The 17,763-nt window shown below is 45.3% G+C and overlaps 1 protein-coding gene across 1 annotated transcript in view; it reads left to right on the top strand.

Annotated features, from left to right (window-relative positions):
* eys (EGF-like photoreceptor maintenance factor) overlaps nucleotides 1-17,763 on the top strand; it is a 186,283-nt gene that overhangs the window by 123,377 nt on the left and 45,143 nt on the right. Inside the window, exons 36-41 of the mRNA XM_086179793.1 lie at nucleotides 4,672-4,862; nucleotides 5,327-5,418; nucleotides 7,658-7,808; nucleotides 8,272-8,384; nucleotides 8,601-8,803; nucleotides 16,335-16,511. Coding sequence (XP_086035919.1) covers nucleotides 4,672-4,862; nucleotides 5,327-5,418; nucleotides 7,658-7,808; nucleotides 8,272-8,384; nucleotides 8,601-8,803; nucleotides 16,335-16,511 — 927 coding nt within the window. The remainder of the gene's footprint in view (nucleotides 1-4,671; nucleotides 4,863-5,326; nucleotides 5,419-7,657; nucleotides 7,809-8,271; nucleotides 8,385-8,600; nucleotides 8,804-16,334; nucleotides 16,512-17,763) is intronic.

Raw genomic sequence — 17,763 nt, 5'->3', positions numbered from 1 at the left:
AGCGCTCTGGCTTAGAGAGGGTTAAATGTACAGATGAGATGGCGCTGAAGAAAAACAAGTCCTGGCATCCACACACCCAACACATCTCTTTGCTCTTTTACACATAAGTGCATAATCACAGTAAATAATTTTTAAAGTTAGAGGAAACTCATGAGTTTATCTAACTAGGTCACTATCTAAAAGCATGCAGTGCCCTTGGTGCTGCTTGAAATAGACTCAGACAGTGCTCCTTTAAACCTGCCACGGCTCCGCAACCTTTGAAAAAACAACTCTGTAGGAATTCAAACATGGCAACTGTACGATACTCACTCTTATGTCACAACCTGGTCACGGTTGGATTTTCTTCCTTCCATTTTTGATATGAAACAAGAATGAAAAGCCTCATCCTACAGATGCAGATTCATCCCTGCTGAGCTGTGTTGATCTGAGAGGCCTGCTGTGGGGGGGGCTGACTGCGGGCAGCTATAAGCCACGTTTTGGTTGACTGTCCTCGGAGTGATCACCTCAGCACAGGTGAAACTGTTATCTCACAGCCAAGTGCAGCAGAAATGAAATTACTTAAGCTCCTGAAAAATCAACTCGATGAGTAAGAAGTTAGCCTGAGGATGCTTTAAAACATCCACTGCCTGTCTGGCGCTCGAGCGTGCACGAGAGGTGCACGAGAGGGTGCACGAGAGGTGCACGAGAGGTGCACGAGAGGTGCACGAGTTTACATCAGCAAGCTTCACATAGTTTGTTTAGAATTGTGTTGGCAACACCTGATTTGTATATTTAATGTATTCGGTAGCACAACTGTGTCAATGAGCCATAATGATATTCACCTGATATGCACAGTTATGAATATTCATGGGAAAGTGACTGGGCGAGATCAAAAAGAGCCCAGCAGCAGTTTGCAAGCTCCTGCACAATAGTTGTATCAGCTACCGCGGGCGTGGAGTCACGGTCAGGTTGTGTCTGTGCTGCAACCACCGCCGCTGCCGCCATGTGTGTCCGCACTGCACCTCAGCAACTCCTCTGAACTGGAGCCCTGTTGTGTTTGGTGACTGTTGCTAACATCCTGTAGCCGCCATGTTTATTTGAACACAGTCTCAAATATCTCTGCCATGCCTTGATCTGCTTCATATTTCAGTTAATTGCACAGAACAGACATGTTGCTTCATGAGAAGGAAGTCATGTGATCATCAGTGGGTTTGGGTTTTTTTTTGTTACCTTACAGGTTATTGCAAAAGTTAACAGACAGGTTTTATGAAAAATAGGTGATAATGAAAGGAAGAAAGGGACGAAATTGGTAACTTCGGTCACAATCAAACTGTAGATCCAGGAGAGTGTTTAGAGCTCTGGGACGATGGCGCTGTTCGTGTTGTGAAATGGTTAAAGAAGAGTACTTTCTGGCAAAAGCTATTTTTAGTATAATTATTAATATCTTGTAAAAACATTAGCATATTGTGATAAAAGTCCATCCATCATCCCTCCATCCCTCCATGTTCCCCCTCTCCTCCTGTTGAGGGTGGTGGGGGTGGAGCCTATCCCAGCAGCCTTCCCCCTGGACAGGTCACCAGTCCATGGCAGGGCCAACACATAGAGACAGACAACCATTGGCTCTCCCAGCCACGCCTACGGTCAATTTAGAGTCTGGATTAACCTGGTCCCTCTTGATGTCTTTGGACTGTGGAGGAAGCTGGAGTACCAGAGAGAACCCAGCAGGAACAGGGAGAACATGGAGACTCACCCAGAAAGACCCCGTGCTCCAGCCGGGGCTCCACCCACAACCCTCTTGCTGGGGGCCACAGTGAGGACCACTGCTCCACCGTGCCGCCTCATGATAAAAGTCACTGAGGTCATATACTGTAACGAGAGGAACAATCTCCTGAGGATGTGTAGATCGTGTTCTGGATCTATTTCGGCAGTCTATTTCTGAACTACGTTCAAGTTCTTTATCTGCGTCCTCTCCTCAGAGAGGGTTTGAACTCGATAGTTTCTGTCCTCCAACCCATCCAGCTATCAAAGTCGTTTGTTCTGACCTTTTTAGCAATGTCTGTTTAGGTTTTAGCACAAACATACTTGCTTTGGTTTGGGAAGAGATCCTGGTTTGGCTCCAGATGAGCACTATGTGAAAGGAAATGGGAGCCACATTCACCACTGGTGGCAAAGACAACAGCCATCAATACAGCCACAAAACCACAGCGATGATCAAAACAGCTTCCTCCGAAGAGTCTTACCTGTCTGTCTATCTATCGGCCCATCCGTCGCCCCCTCCACCTCTGTATACAGACCCTTTGGTCACATTAGCCACTTACGCATACATGAGACAACCCTTGGGGCTGTTCAGAAAAGTTCTCTTCATCTGGCTTATAGGGTCACTTACTTTTTGCAAAATCTGTACAAATGTTTTCAAGCCTTCATTGACTTTATGGACTACAGGAACCTGCTAAATATCACCTGGGACTTGGGAGTCATTTCATAGGTTTTTAAAAATATATATTTTCAATCCTAGACGATAAAGATGGAATTGAACATTCTGTTTTAAAGACAGCAATATTATATATTCAGGATGCAATACCCTGTATAAATCAGCCCTACTATAACGTTCAGCTGAATCTCCTTATATCAGATGTCTTGAGAACAAGACGTTTTTTTCTGCCAATTTTGTAGATAAGGAATGACCTTTTGCCTTCCCTCAGGGCTCAGAAATTGCAAGGTTCCAAGAATGGTCCTCAGCAGTATTTTATCTCTGTCCTGTGACAAGTTCAATCAGTCAGTCTATTACCTTACCCAATAAATCAGCTGCAAAACAGGACTTCCACCCGAGCTTTTTTAAATAAATGGGACATAAAGTCCATATCAATTAAATGTGGCTGGCCCAAGTCTGTCCTCCTATTAATTGATCTAAAGTCCACAAATATATTTTTCTGGTGGAGTATCTGGAACTATAACCATTCTGACATTCATGCACAGTCTGTGCTGCAACATTGCACTCCACCTTTCAAAGTTACATTAAATATGACTCATATCAATTTTTCCTCCTCTTTTATGGACATGTATTAAGACGGGAGGTAATTAGATCGGCTCTGAAAGATTTATATCGTAGAATATTCCCACTGAGAGAACTTTTTTCTTTTGAAACCAGAAAGGGCTTTTGAACAGAGTACAGTAGTGATAAACTCCTTGGTCAGCATTAACCCTCCTTTCTTTTTTTTTACCTGTGAATATAACTGCAGTGCATGTGCTATGCATAGCTATATATTTATAAAGTTTTACGGTTTGAATTGTACACATTTACAATTTAGATTTAGTCCGAATAGCTGCTGGAGATGTGTGGATGCAATGAGTGAAAATGTAAAATAGTGATAAAAAGAGGAGACCTTTGAAGGCGAGACAGAAGCGAACTACTAATGAGGCGTGATACTGCCTCCTGGCAGCAGCCTCAGACTGCATCAAAGACTACATCAGACTAAACAAGGCTTTAAAATTAATGAAAAGCTTTGTCTCTGAGGGGTAATTTTCTATCATCAGCATTGGCAAACCCCATTGTCAGGAGTGAAGCAGAAGACGCCACAGCGTTGTTGCTGCACGCCGCATTGATGCTCGTTAATTCACTGATTACAGCAGGACTCAGAATTTGCACTTTTCTGTCAGAGGGTTTTCCTCTGGGCGTTGGTTGTCCAGCTCTCCAGAGAAAATGGGGCGTTCAGGTTAGCTTGTTTACTCAATGCCCCAAGGAGCCCACTGTCAGATCAAAAGGGGTGCGGCCTATTAGGGCCTGACGTGTAGCAAATATTAATAAAGGTCTCACTTGCAGTTGCCCGATTAATCCTGGCAGCAACTTAAAAGCTGAAGCTGATTCCTCCTGCGTGACGATCTTTCGTTCAGATGGGAGCAGGTGAGGCTCAGGACAGGTGCACCCACAAATGCTTTCCATCGGAGCGGCGCTCTAGTTTGACTTGCCTGCAACACATTTCCCTACTTCCTTTAAACGGGGAATAAACTGAGCACTAATGCCTGCAACAGCAGCCTGACTCAGTCTTTCAAGTCCATCTGCATCACGACAGCCACCAAGCTTGTGGGCAGTGAAACTTTTACTCAAACATCCCATAATTGACTATTCTCATGCGGATGACACAAGCCGAGATACTTCTCTATAAAATGAGGCATGTAATAAACTTCTACAAACACATTCATCCCAGGCCGGACTCTTCTTTTGCCTAATACAGTACAATTTGAATGCTTCACAGCTTTTTAGCAAATACAATTATTTTCGCTATGCCGGTGGAGTGAGAGAACAAGAGAAACCGTGACGCTGCACAGAGCCCTTCAAGTGTCTCTGCCTCTAAAAGGAAAGGATCTGCTTTTGCCTCTTCTTCACACACATTTTCTGCACTCCTGTCCACGTCTGCGTATGCAGGTATTTAATGGACGCAGGTGATATTGCGTCTTGTGCTGCGCTGCAGTTCATGTTGACGTCCAACAAGCTTCTTCCCTGCTGAGGTGAATCTGGAGTGGTTGTGGATCTGCTGTTCTCTAACTCACCCTGACCTCTGTGTGGAGGGGCTGAGTGGAAAGTTGAATATTTCTTCCAGGGATCAATCATGAATCTTTCCAGAAAGAAGGTGCCTAAATTTGCTTTTGTTTCCCTCCCCCACCTTTCACCCCTCTATATTTGTTATGTCCTAGATTCTAGCTACATTCACTTCTTTGGGAATTCCTTCTTGGAGTTTGAGGGCATTGACCTCAGCACTCTCAACAACATAACTGTGAGGTTCCAGACTCCGGGGACCCAGGGGACCATCATTTATGTGGACCAAGGACCTGCTAACGGGGATTTCTTTTTCATGAAACTCTTTGTCTCCGATGGAATTTTGCAGGTAAAAACACACAGTCATGAAATTTGGCTGATTAATTACGTGTGTATGTGGAGGCTTTTAGAACACGGAGCCCCAGAGTGGCCAGACAGACGGGATCAAAATATTTGATTTGATTGAAAATCATCAATGCTTGGTAACAAAATATATCTAAAGGTGTGGGAGTAATTTACATATTGTGGCCCCATTTTAATGAAATTAAGGAAACAAGTAATATATTGTGCCTCAAAATAAACACATTATATTTCATGGCCATAAATTGATATCACGTTGGTGTAAGTTTTGTCTCACGGTCAGAAAGTATGGAAACAACTTCTATCATGTGGCCACAAATATGGGTTTTCTGTCTCCGTGGTCTGTGGAGAGCACAGAGACAGAAACGGGGCACCGTAACGTCCTAACCATAAATCACGGATCAGTAAGTGGACGACCCCGAGGACACCGGCGCTCTCGCTCCTGTCTTTCAGTACGCCTTCTGCTGCAACGAGGAAGAAGAGGTCACATGGATCAGCACGCTAACACGTGTTAATGATGGCAAAGTGCACATTGTCAACATCAGGTTTGTCTTTTTTCCATTGCTTCTGTCTGGCTGCAATCTGAGAAAATGACACAGAAGGTAAACAAGTTGCAGTTTGAATTTACACTTTTATTTATTTACTGTGTGTAAATAGAAGGAGGTCCACTTGTCCTGGCAGGAAGTGGCCTCAGGCAGGAGAACTCTCCAATGAGAACACATTCAAAGATTGGACTTCTTAGTAATATACACATTTGGTTAAATAGTGTTGGTGCCGTAGGTTCCATTAACCTGATCCCTAGTTATCCGCTCATTTGAAGTGTGCAAGCATTTCCATAATGAGTGTAACTTGGGAACACACGCACACACACACATACACACACACACACACACACACACACACATTAGTGACAGGAGTCAACACAGAGAATGTCAGGGTTTTTAGGAACGGACTCACATTTAAAAAAAAAAAACAAACGTCAGGATGTGCCGATTAGAATGCATTGGTGATTACTGGCCATGTTTTATTGGCTGCTCTAAAGTCTTCATTTGCAGTTTTTCATTACAAAAAGATTAACAAGCAAGAGCTGGGCATAAAATCAATGTTTAAATGATTTAAAGTGAGCCTGCAGCCCCTTTAGGATATTGTTCCTGAGCTCGTGTGCAATCTTGCTGCCAGTCCTCTCCGATATATTCTGACACAAGAGGGATTGGGGTTCAATTTCAAGACAAAAAGTTTTTAATTTATAATCTGGAGGCTGAAACAAAGCAGCTAATCTTCATCTCTTATCAAATCCTTTGTCTTATGGAGGAAAGACACTGACTTTAGCTGCATTATTTCACATGGATCTTTTTTCCTACACAACTTTGACAGTAATGTGATTTATAAATTTGAAAGCTTGACAAACCTTGGAAGAATTGAGTTGGATGTTTTCTGATGATGGCACAGAGGAAGAGGTGATTCTTTGCAGAGGTGAGAGAATGAAGGTTGCCTCCCTCCCTGCAGAAAGCAGCGCTGCCCTAAATATGCAAGTGCATCTACAAAGGCCTATCAGGTTGAAGGGCTACAAGGCTCCACCCCCTGTTTTTCTACAAGAAGAATACAACAGTGCTCTGAATCAATCATAATGTTCTGTACCAACCCCTTGGAGACGTTGTGAGAAAGAGAGCTGTCATAACTGGAGGGTTGGGAGCGTGGAAAAATGGTTTCTTGTGTCACAAAGCAAATTCTTTGTAATTGTCTGATGGCTGAGTGTGTCCATCTTTGTCTGATTTGACCCAGAGCTACAACACCTCGGCCATCCTCAACATCACGGCCCAACTCATTATAGACCTTTAATGTATCTTCCCGTCAAAGGCGCGTTTCAATATGTTAAATAGAAATCCGGTGGGGCTGACTTCTCAAGGACAGCGAGCACGGTGCCCTCTGGCTGCCGGCCAGGCCGCTCTGGCAGGCTGCTCCTAAATTAACCGCTTCTCCATGCGAGCTCTTGAGGAAGGACTTATGCAGCTTGCAGTTAGTGCCCCAAGTGTTCAGCCAGTAGAGGCAACAATCTGTAAAGCAAAGGCTCAACAAATCAGACTAGATTGCTTCACAGACTTCCTAACTTCCACTCAGGGAGCGAAGGGTGTCAGGAGACCCCAGAGACGAGGCTGTGCATCTGTGGCCTGAGGACCCTCAAGCTAGCGGTGCTTAGCCTTCAATCTGCTCTGTGCTAATTATCTGCTGTCCCCTGTTGTTTCAAGTGGACAATTGGTTTCTGATATCTGTGAATGGCTGTCGGGGGGGGGGGGGAGTAGGATGTTGAAAAACCTTGAGAAAACCAAATGGAGCCTCACGGCAAAGGACTGATGAACTGTGTAAGAATGAACACACTTCCAGGAGTTCACTCAGATATTTGATACCAAACAAACATCAGATTAAAAATGAAGGGGTGATGACGAGGAGCTGATAACATCTTTCTGAAGACAAATTTCTCAATCTGTGTTTGGAGTTCGTGAAGAATTTTCTGAACTGAGTGAAAACTTTCTCCCTGACTTTGCTCGTTATCAACTCTGTGCATATCATTTGAAGTCATGATGTCAGCTAAAACTTGAAAGAGAATAAAAGTGATTCCTTTAAATTATTTTCTTATCAAGGCCACAAAAGTCAAGTTAACATGAATGGAGATGTTCCATTAGTGAAGTGGTTACAATGATATTGAGAGAGGGAGAAGACAAACCCTGCAGGAAATCAGACTTCCTCCCCTGTAAATGTGACCTGAAGTGTGTTACATCTTCATAGACAACACTTGACCCCCTGTGAAGCCGAGGTCACTCTCTCTGGTCACAAGACAATCAAAAGTGCAGCGAGTAATTACTGGCTGGGCCACATGATCCAAAGAACAAACCACGTCTTCGCCGGCGGCCTTCCGCATCGATACCTGCCCAATCAGGTAAGAGCTCCTTGTGTTGAGCCACTCAAGGGTTGTGTTTATCCTCAGTTATGAAGCAATCCATCAGTTTTTAGGACAATGTAACCCTCGAGTCAGACCTCTTGGGAGAGTGTGAGAGGATGAGGAGGATCATTTCTGGGCAAACCAAGATCCTGAACTTCCTTTCTGTTGCTCTCTATTTGATGAGTTTTGATGTAGATGTATGCCAACGCTTCCCTCCCACTAGCATCATTCATTGTGCTTAGCTAATTAGCAGCCCGCTGGTCTCTGTGGGTCTCAGCTCCCTCGAGAAGGGTCTCTACCTTCTTGTCTGGCTCGGGGACGATGGACAAAGGAGGATTTCTCAAAAAGTCAGCGCGCTCCTTTAGAATATATTCATAAATTACTAGAATGTTAAATTGCTGAGGAAAACACTGCTATAAAGAAATCAAATGTCTGAACTCGGGATGTTTTGTTCCCTTAGACAGCGAAACCTCTCCACAACTACACCGGCTGCATTGAAATAATAGAAATCAATGAACGGAGGAGTTTCTACACATCTGATGCGATCGCCAGCAGCAACGTGGACCAGTGCAGGTAACGGAGAGGATCACTTCCATTCTCCCTCTGCTCACTTTCCTCTCGGCTCGTTTAGACAGAATCACTAACATTGGCCTCAAGCCGAGTGTGAAAGATTCTGTGTCTTGGTTCTCGTGTGTGTGTTCTGCAATATTTGATTTGTCTAATAAGTCCACTTATGTGCTGTTGCTTTTCGCCCTTGTGGACTCTTCTAACTTTTGGCCGACCTTACAGATATGTTTTCTCAGGTTTGACACCTCGTGCAGCCGCATCTGTCAACACAACCACAGTAGAACCTCCCACGCAAGCACCGTCTCGCGATGAAGCTTGCCATGATGATCTTTGCCGCAACGGAGGGACGTGTCATCAGCCGCCTGGTGCGGCTCTGCCTCATTGCCACTGCCCGCTTCATTTCACTGGAACCTTTTGTGAAAAAGGTAGGCTGGGATTTTGGGTTGGTAGTGTTGTAACACACTCAGTAAAAAGCTTAACAAGCGACTGCACTGTGACCTCCACAGCGGTATCTTCAAGAGCCAGCCAACAAATTACATTGGTTAATATATGCTGAGCCGCTTTGGCTAATAGGTTTCACTAGGGGGGAGAATAGAGTCCTCTGCATTAGGAATTTGAGTGATGTGAATTATTCAGGACATGATTCATGAAATGAAAGATCCATATAAGCAGCTGGAACCCTTGCCGTGTGTCCCGTTCACCTCCAGCAATCACCGAGACGCCGACCTTGCAGCACTCGATCCGTGTTCAGCTCAAGCTCTCGCCTCCGATTCTTCCGAAAATATGTAGCGTGTAGACAAATCTTGGAGACACAGATGAAGCTAACACACACCGGCGACACAGTCCAGATTCCTGCTGCACAAAGGTAGCTACGTTCATTTTGCTGCTCTCCATCTGCAGCATTTCAACGTTCTTCCAACATGGATTCAAATGAAACGTTCAGTCCACCTCAAACGGACCATCGCTCAGTAACAGCACGCAGTCAAAATGGCGGACGTGCTGCAGAATCAGGACAGTGATTTAGCTTCGCCAAACCAGAAATGAAAGTATCAGAGAGCGCATCCCTCCGCCAAGGAGGCTACGTGAATGAACACAAAGTCATCAGACTGTGGTCACTCATGTTCCTCCTTACCAGCTCAAGCAGGTGCCGCCCATCCAGAACCTCGTCCGTTCCGACCGTTCCTGGAGCTCAACACCTGTCCTGCTACCTAAATACGCCGCCGCAACAAACGTAATCAATTCTCTCTATTATATGGAAAATAGGTTTTCCTTAGGAGGAGGGATTTGATGGAAATTCCTCTAAAAGATGTTTATCATTAACTTTATTCTGATGTTAAAAAAGATAACGTGTACTTATATGAATATACAAAAAAGTGTTTCTTCTTCAAAAAGGAGTAGAGAGAAGATAAAAACTTTCTCGGTCCTACATCCTCTTTCTACTTCTTATCCTTTAGCAGTAAATGTTTTTTTGTGGTTTTTATAGGAAATATACCTCGTCTATTCTCTACCAGTATCCAGAGTACCAAAGACGAGCAACTCCACAGAACAAAACCGTTATGATCCCTGACCTAGAGCGGGCCTCAGGATCGAGAATCTACAGTTTGATCCGGATCATTGTCAATAGTTATTCGCTTGTTCTTCTTAATATTATCTGTAATATTATCCATATTGTTATCTATAATGTTGTCTATAGGTCCTCCTAATTCCTCATTTGCTTGGATGTATCCTGCCAGAAAACAAATGCACTCAACATTGATCACATGACCTCCTGAGGGCTGAATGAACAGCAACTGTAACATGTCTGTTTGCTCAAACCTGATCACTGGCACCTGAGGACAGGTGGGCCATGCACTCATCACACGGAACACGTACTCACCTGCACTTTACATCATTGTGACTGTCCAACATGTTCAGGGTGAAGGAAAGTGGAGCAGTAGCATCACATCCACTCACTGACCACAGGCTCTCAGTGTTGACATCCACAGCCTCGTTCATGTCAGCGGCACGTCCTCGTTAGCATCCACCCTAACGAGTCCAGCGAAACATCATCTTGCTTTGATGAAGTTGGCACATTTATCGTCTACAACCTAAAAAAATTCTCTTACACAACTAAGTTCAATGTCATGTTTGTTGATACATTTTGATAATTGTGTAACTGTGATATTAAATCAGAGAATTTACACAGCGTCCAAAACCACAAAGTGAAAACCTGCTTATCCCTCAGCTTTCTAGACTCATAAACCTTTGAATGCCACCGGTGGCCTTTTCGCTTCATTTCTGCTGAGTCGGAGGAAGTGTTCCTCCTCCGAAGCAGTTCCCTCCCGCTCTGGAACAGAGAGCATCCTCACACGAGCGCTCATCGGCTGATGCGGTCGCAGCCGCGCCCTGATGGCCCGCCCTGGACGTCCAGGGGCTGTTTACATGCTGACCAAGTCTGGGGACGTGTGTTGCTGTGGCAGCTTGGCTGGGCGACAACGTCCTCACATCTTGTTGAATTAGGTAATAGCCACGAGAGAAGAATGACGGCCGTCAGCCCGGCTCCCGAGTGTTTACACGTATGTCATCCCACCAGCGCCTCATGACGTTGACTTGTTTGTGTCCTAAATGAAACGCTGACTAGCATCCAGCGTGTTCCTGAGACTCGTCAGGCTCTCTGCTGCCGTTACATCACCTCAGTACCAATAATGTATTTTCTGAATAGCAGCCGTGGATTCTCTGACATAATTGACTCAAAACGGAGGGAGGTTCTTTTTTTCTGGTGAACACTGATGGAAACAGTAAGTTGAATCCCAGTCAGTGGGTTCACAGGCAGGCTGCAATCTAGGTCATTCAAGCGGACTGCTGTTGCTGTTCCAGTGGACGCAGGCGGCGGAACTCAGCTCAGCTTTTTTGTCACAAACCAAAACAAGTCAGCCAGGGCTTTTCAAGCGTCAGACTTAAATCAACTGACTGTTGAAGACAGAAACAGACGACTGGTTGAGCTGAGACATCCCATTCCTCCACACTTAACTTAGAGCCCTGGGTTACGCACATACTTTGATGACGTTTGGCCACATGACAGGAACATGTGACTGCGGTGTGCGAGCACATTAACTGGTCAAGTGTGACAGGACTTTAAAAAACACCTGGAACCCACGTGCCCCCTTTCATCGCACACTAGATTGTGAGTTTGGTTTGTACCACAGTTTGATCCGTGTTACCTTCATGGAGTAAACTGGGACGCTGTGGGCCTGCCCGGATACTTTGCTTGTGCCTGTACACAGTGACACCATCATAGGGTTATGGTGGAATATGATAGACACCATCTTTCTTGAATTGAAATTCCTGCAGTTTCTTGCAGCAAACTCGTGGCTCTTAATTGGTGGAAATAAACGTCACCAGCTTCTCCTTGTCATTGTTGGATGAACTTCACCAGCATGGTGCGTTGTGGCTTCTACACGAAGGCTAACCGCTCAGCTGGGATCATTTCATACGTGCAGCAGAAGTTTAAAATCAAGTGCACTGCACTTTCGATCGTTGAGGAAACGGCACACTCGTGAGCGTGCACGCCAGCGTGTCATTGGACCAGTGGGACGTGAGAAATGCAACAACCCCAAAGTTTTCCTCTTTGTCTGTCCACAAGTATGTTTTTTAGCACCCGCCATGATGATTCTTCCTCGACTCTCCAGGGTCATGACTGCCGCGGGATCCGCAGCACACTCACCGATCATCAGCTGATCTGGGGTCTGTGACTCTGAGACATGTCGGAGTAAATCACCCCCCCAACCAGGATGCCTCTGTGTGTTAGTCCCACTCAGAAAAGTATCATTTCAGTTGGTACAACAAGTTTATACGTTCAGGTTCAGACGGTTTAACACAAAAAATCCACTTCTCCTAACATCATGTAAACTTCCTTGTCAATGCTCACGATGTTTTACAGGAGGGAACAAATAAGGTTTCTGTGTGAAGCTGGTTTGCGGCGTCCATCTCTGTTTCATGTTTTAAATCCAAGTAAATCAAGTAAAATCGGATAAAAACAGGGGAGACTCATCTGAAAAGATCCGTTTGTAAAACTTGATAATTCCTATGTGAACATAATCGAGATGCTTGTGAAGTCATCGCCTCGTTATCAGTGAGGTTGGTTCAAAAACCTCCCTCCAGGGGAAGATCTGGGGTGTCTCAGCTACATGGACAGACGTGATGAGGGACCTCTCTCCATCATCTACATTAGGACGTGTTTTTATTCCTTTCAGCACATGAAAGTGACGACTAAGCGCCTGCCAGACGTTCTTCCTGACAGAGAGAGGAGGAACTTTTAACGCTGCCTGCTCTAAAAGCTTGACATGTGTGAGTCTGGCCATCTCATGTTTGGACCCCGGGGCTGCGCCCTGCTAGTCGCTACTGTAATCTAGGCCAGTGCCTTGTGCTTGAGTGAGCATCTGATATCAAGTAGCCAACCATACGACAGGTTTTGTCAAGATAAAGCCAGTTCATCTGGGCATGTCGGAGTTTTAAGCCATGATAAATTGTCTCTTCAAAGAAGACTCACGAGGTCAAAGACCTTGCCAAAGACACTCTGTCAAGTATGTAAGCATTCAATTGAAAGCTGAGTGATCACAAAAATTAGTTGCGGGGTAAATGGCTGCGAGGTGAGGAAGTAGACATAAAAGACAAGAGCAGTGAGGCGGCAAATTATTCAGACTGTTTTGATCGTGACCTCCTTCTCCAGCTCATTACCTTATGTCCTTACTTGTGTATTTGAAGCTGCGATATAGCTTGTCGGCTGGGGAGGGATAATAAAATGAAAGTTGAGACCAATTCTGTCCCATGTATGTCTTTTCAGCTGCATATGCCAAAGCCTCACATGACTCCATTAATCTAGTAGAACCTACAATGTTGTGCTGTCACATCCTTCACCATCTTAACAGAGATGGGAGAAAACCTCCAGGTCTGACCTGCTCCAGTCTCAAATCCACTTTTTTTCTAGTAGCCAGCAGGGGGCGACACCTCTGGCCACATAGAAATCTGGAGATGTAGAAGTCTGGGAGGAAATGACCCTACTTCTCACTTGATTTAAGACCTCGGTAAACATTTTCCTAACGAGTTTATGGTCTCATCACTATAAATTATGATCCCGTTGAGAATGAAAGAGATGATAAAGCAGCATGCGCTTTAGGGCAGAGCGACCTTGTGATGGACAAATGGTTACCACACCAGGCAGCTTCACCGTCACGGACAAATGTGCTTGTTTCCCTTCAAAAAATAAAATGGCAGCAGGCATATTGCGCAATTGGATTTGTCGCAAAGGTTCTTTGGTCTTTTAGCATCATGTCTCTTAAAAAGCAACAACCACTGACAATATTCTTCTTAAACAATGTTAAAATCATTTTCTTGTGAATTTTATTACAATATTCCACTGAAACCGATGATGTGTTATATCATCTCTTAACTATGACCAGCAGGTAATGTGTTATTACATCCGGATCATCCAGGCAGAAGCTGTTCTGTATATATAGAAATTATTTTAGAGTGAAAACCGAATGGACCGCAATGAGTGGGCTGGCAGCTTCCTGTTATGCCTAAATTGCGTGTGTGTGTGTGTGTGTGTGTGTGTGTGTGTGTGTGTGTGTGTGTGTGTGTGTGTGTGTGTGTGTGTGTGTGTGTGTGTTGTAATTGTTGTTAGCTTTTGAAATGTGCCAGCAGAATCTGCTTTTCTCAGAAAGTTCCAACAAAATGATGGGGTTGATTGAGCATTTTTCAGCCCAGGGAAACGGTTCCCTCTGCAACAAAAGGAAAAGGTTTCCATTTTCTTTGTGTAATTTGATGGTTTGGCTGTCAAATCTGCTCCATCTCATGTTTGGTGCAAATCTGACCACCAAACCAGAGCGATAGAAGAAAAAAGAGAAGACCAGAGTGGAAATATCTCAGCAGGATTACGATCATTCCAGAAATGCCACAACCAGAAACTCCTCTCAGGTGCGGCTCAGGTCATTAAACTGGACCAAGTCGGCTTCTTAAGATCTTCCGTGTTCGTATTGTCACACCTCTTCACTTATGAATTAACTTTGCTTCCTTTCACAGCCTTGTTAAGGCAATTAGGACTGTTGAACATCTGATTCCCAGGAATTTCATTATCTGTTTCCAAGAATAGCCCTGCGGACAGAACTGCTCAGTGCACCGTGTTTCACCCTCTGACTGAGCCTTCCTCCAGTAACTTATGAAAAGAGCAGCAGCCGCATCCTCAGTAGTGGGCTGCAGTATCTGGGGTGTGAGGGATCGTCCAGTCGGTGCTCTTCTTCTGAATCTCGTGGTAAATGAACATACAACGTGGTGCGCATGAGAGCTTTGGTCACTTGAGTTAAACATTTTTATTAGATATTTGTCTCAGTAATGCATTTAATTTAATATCAGAATGAGCTTCATCTTACATGAGCTGACAGGACTGCGTATTAACCTGCTGCATGCAGTGAGGTGTGTTTAATCAGGCCGGTGTGAGGTCCGATGGGCCCTTCACAGCGGTTGTGGGAGCGTTCCAGATTCGGAGCTGATCGGACCTGATTACTCCCCCTTGAGGTGGGACAGGTTCATGATCTGAGGTCACGTTCCCAAATTGACTGGAGTTTCCCTGATTTCTAATGAAGGAGAAGTCCTGGTGTATGAAAGCGAGAGTTGCAGAATGGAGAGCAGCAATCTGCAGTCGCCAAAGAGAGCGAGCAGACTGAAGCGGCACCATCCAGATGTGGTGCACCTGTAGCAGATGTTAGCATCAGCCCCACCTGAGAACTACAGGAGCTCATGTCCAGCTCACACGTTTAAATATGTCAGCCTTCGTCTGATTAGCCAAGACGATCTTTTCCTCTTCTTTTGCTTTTCTATGCAAAACTTTGCACAAACCAGTACAACCATTTTAGAATGTTTTGTTCTGATGTCATATGATCCTGCAGGTTTCAGAACCTCCACTTCCTTGTCTCTCAACCGCCGCGTGTGCTCCTGCGTCTGGTGGGTCTTCCAAATAAATCTGTCCTCATGTCGGTGGACTTCCACCTTTTTTACACCGGTTCATATTTGAAAAACCTTAGACAGGTGAACTCAGCAATACTTGTGCGCAAACTTCATCTAACTTTATACCTGGATGATTGATAATTAATCAAGAAAACGACCTCCAGCATCACACCTGAATCAGATGTCTCTGTGTTTGTTGGATTATGTCTCCTGTACTTCTGATTGTCGTCTGGCATTGTTGGGGAAGTGAATGTTTCGTGTCTGCAGCGGCGCTGCTGTCTGACCACGTGCTGCTGGACGCTCCTGATCCCGTTACAAAAAGAGTCTGGCTTCCATGAAATGATCTCTGATTTCATCTCTCACAGAACAATTTTGTCCATCCAGCCTTCATCAGTGCAAACATTTCTACTGACGTGGCTCTGCGTCCTGTGTTTCTGTGTGATTGAAGTACCAAACAAGTGAAGGCTGTCATGACGGATGCGTGTCGACACCTACACATCTGCTGCATCTTGAGTCCTCAAGTCACGATAAGTTGCAGATTTCCTGGACAGCTGGGCTCTGGAGGGAGAATCCCCGAGCCGAGGTTAATTTTGATTCCGCTGTCACACACTTGTACAGCGAGCGATCCCGCAGGTGTGCAGTGTCTGTGGAAAAGCCAACAGATCATCACTGGCTTGTGGAGTTGATGACCTGAGTGAAACCCCCCCCCCCCCCCCCCCCAAAAAAGTTGTAGCCCTTTGTCATCCGGTGGGAAATAACACAATAACACGGAGGCCCGACGGAGCCCTGCTGACTCTGCTATCAGAGCTGTGATGGCCCACATCAGCCGGTCTGCTCAATAACACCGGCACTGGAGGGCATTGCTGTAACCACGTGTCACCCTTCATTTGCTGCGCTCATAAATCTGTGCAATATTGTTTTCACGCATTCTTCTATTCCATTATTGATAAATTTGTGTTTGATTTTGGTTTCCAGATACCACCGTGTACATCCCATCATTTGACGGCACATCTTATTTGGAGCTGCAGCCTCTTGCGTCCTTTCTGCGGTCCTCTGATGCCAACAATCATCCACCTCCCACTGTCAAGGACACCACTGTTGTTGTCTATTTGACGGTGAAAACAAGATCCACGCAGGGCACCATCCTCTATGGTGAGTCCAGGCTCTCTTCATCACGGGTGCTTGAAAGCATAGCAACACTGGGAATGCAGGTACTGATGAAGTGGAGGGATATCCATACATATCTATACAATCTGGATATGCCTGTTGTTGAATATGTTTGAGGGACCGCGTGAGGGCATGAGGGTCGTCTCCCTCCTCCAGAGGACGCTGTCATGTCAGTGTGCAGAGCTGAAATTGGTGCTGCTGGAGGAGGAGGAGGTGTGCCATTGTTTTCCTCCGCTTCTTCTTCTCTCTAGTGAATAAGAATAAGCCTAACACATAAAACAGAATGGGAAATTAAGCTTGGCGATATTGTTGCAATCCAGCAGGCAGTCGTGTAATTATTGATTAAATATGAATGCTGTGTGATCAACACCAGCCAGTAAAAGCCACTGTGCCGCATATTTAAAGAAGATTTAAGTCTTCATTTGTGATCCGAGCCCTCCTCACACCGACGCCACAAATCTGAATTTGGCAAATTCACCTCAGACCGTCTGGACCGTAGAAACCACACGAGCTGTCTGGGTGCTGGTGACCTTACGATCGCCACGTAGCTTGTTTGGTTTGGTTTGATATCTGACACAGCAATGGAAATGGTGGACCAAACCACTTTGAGGCAATTGGGTCGGAGTCCTGTGGGCATCACAGCATGCGTCTCAAGCCTGCATGCTCCTCCCATCACTAGAGGAAGGAGTTCAGGACCCATCAGATGGCTTCTCTATGGTGTTTCATGGCGGATGCCGTCTTCATTGAGGAGGCCATGAATTCTGACCAAATTCCTCAGTGATATTTGCAGAAATTCAAGGACCCTGGGCTTTTTTTTCTCCTCTGTTAGAATCAAGCATTTCATTCTTTGAGTCAACGGCCATGGCTGCCATTACTCTGCACTAGTTTGCAGGCACAGGTGAGTCACTGTGGAACAAGTTTTCCGTAGAACGACCACCTCTTAGCAGACCCGATTGCACTGTCAGTGGGTGCAGCAGGACCCCGGGTCTGAGCTGATGGCCCGGCAAGTCATCCTCTGGATTTGAGGGATCGTGAGTTTGCCGGGGCTCTGATTCGTGGCCTCTTTGAGGGCTTGGACGGCACACCTGGAAACATCTGGCATCTGTGAATAGCTTGCTGAGCAAGGACGAGCGCTTGCGTGTGGTTGAAATCACTCCTCTCATAGAATAACATTTGAACAGACAGAAAAAGTTTGGCTGACCCTCACCCCTGCACAGCTGTTTCTGTTTCAGGTGGT

The sequence above is a fragment of the Aulostomus chinensis genome, chromosome 16 (assembly GCF_037954235.1).
Source record: "Aulostomus chinensis isolate RoL2024-O1b breed Wild chromosome 16, RoL_Achi_v1.0, whole genome shotgun sequence".
NCBI classification, from domain to species: Eukaryota; Metazoa; Chordata; class Actinopteri; order Syngnathiformes; family Aulostomidae; genus Aulostomus; species Aulostomus chinensis.
This window is presented reverse-complemented; position numbering and strand designations above follow the sequence as displayed.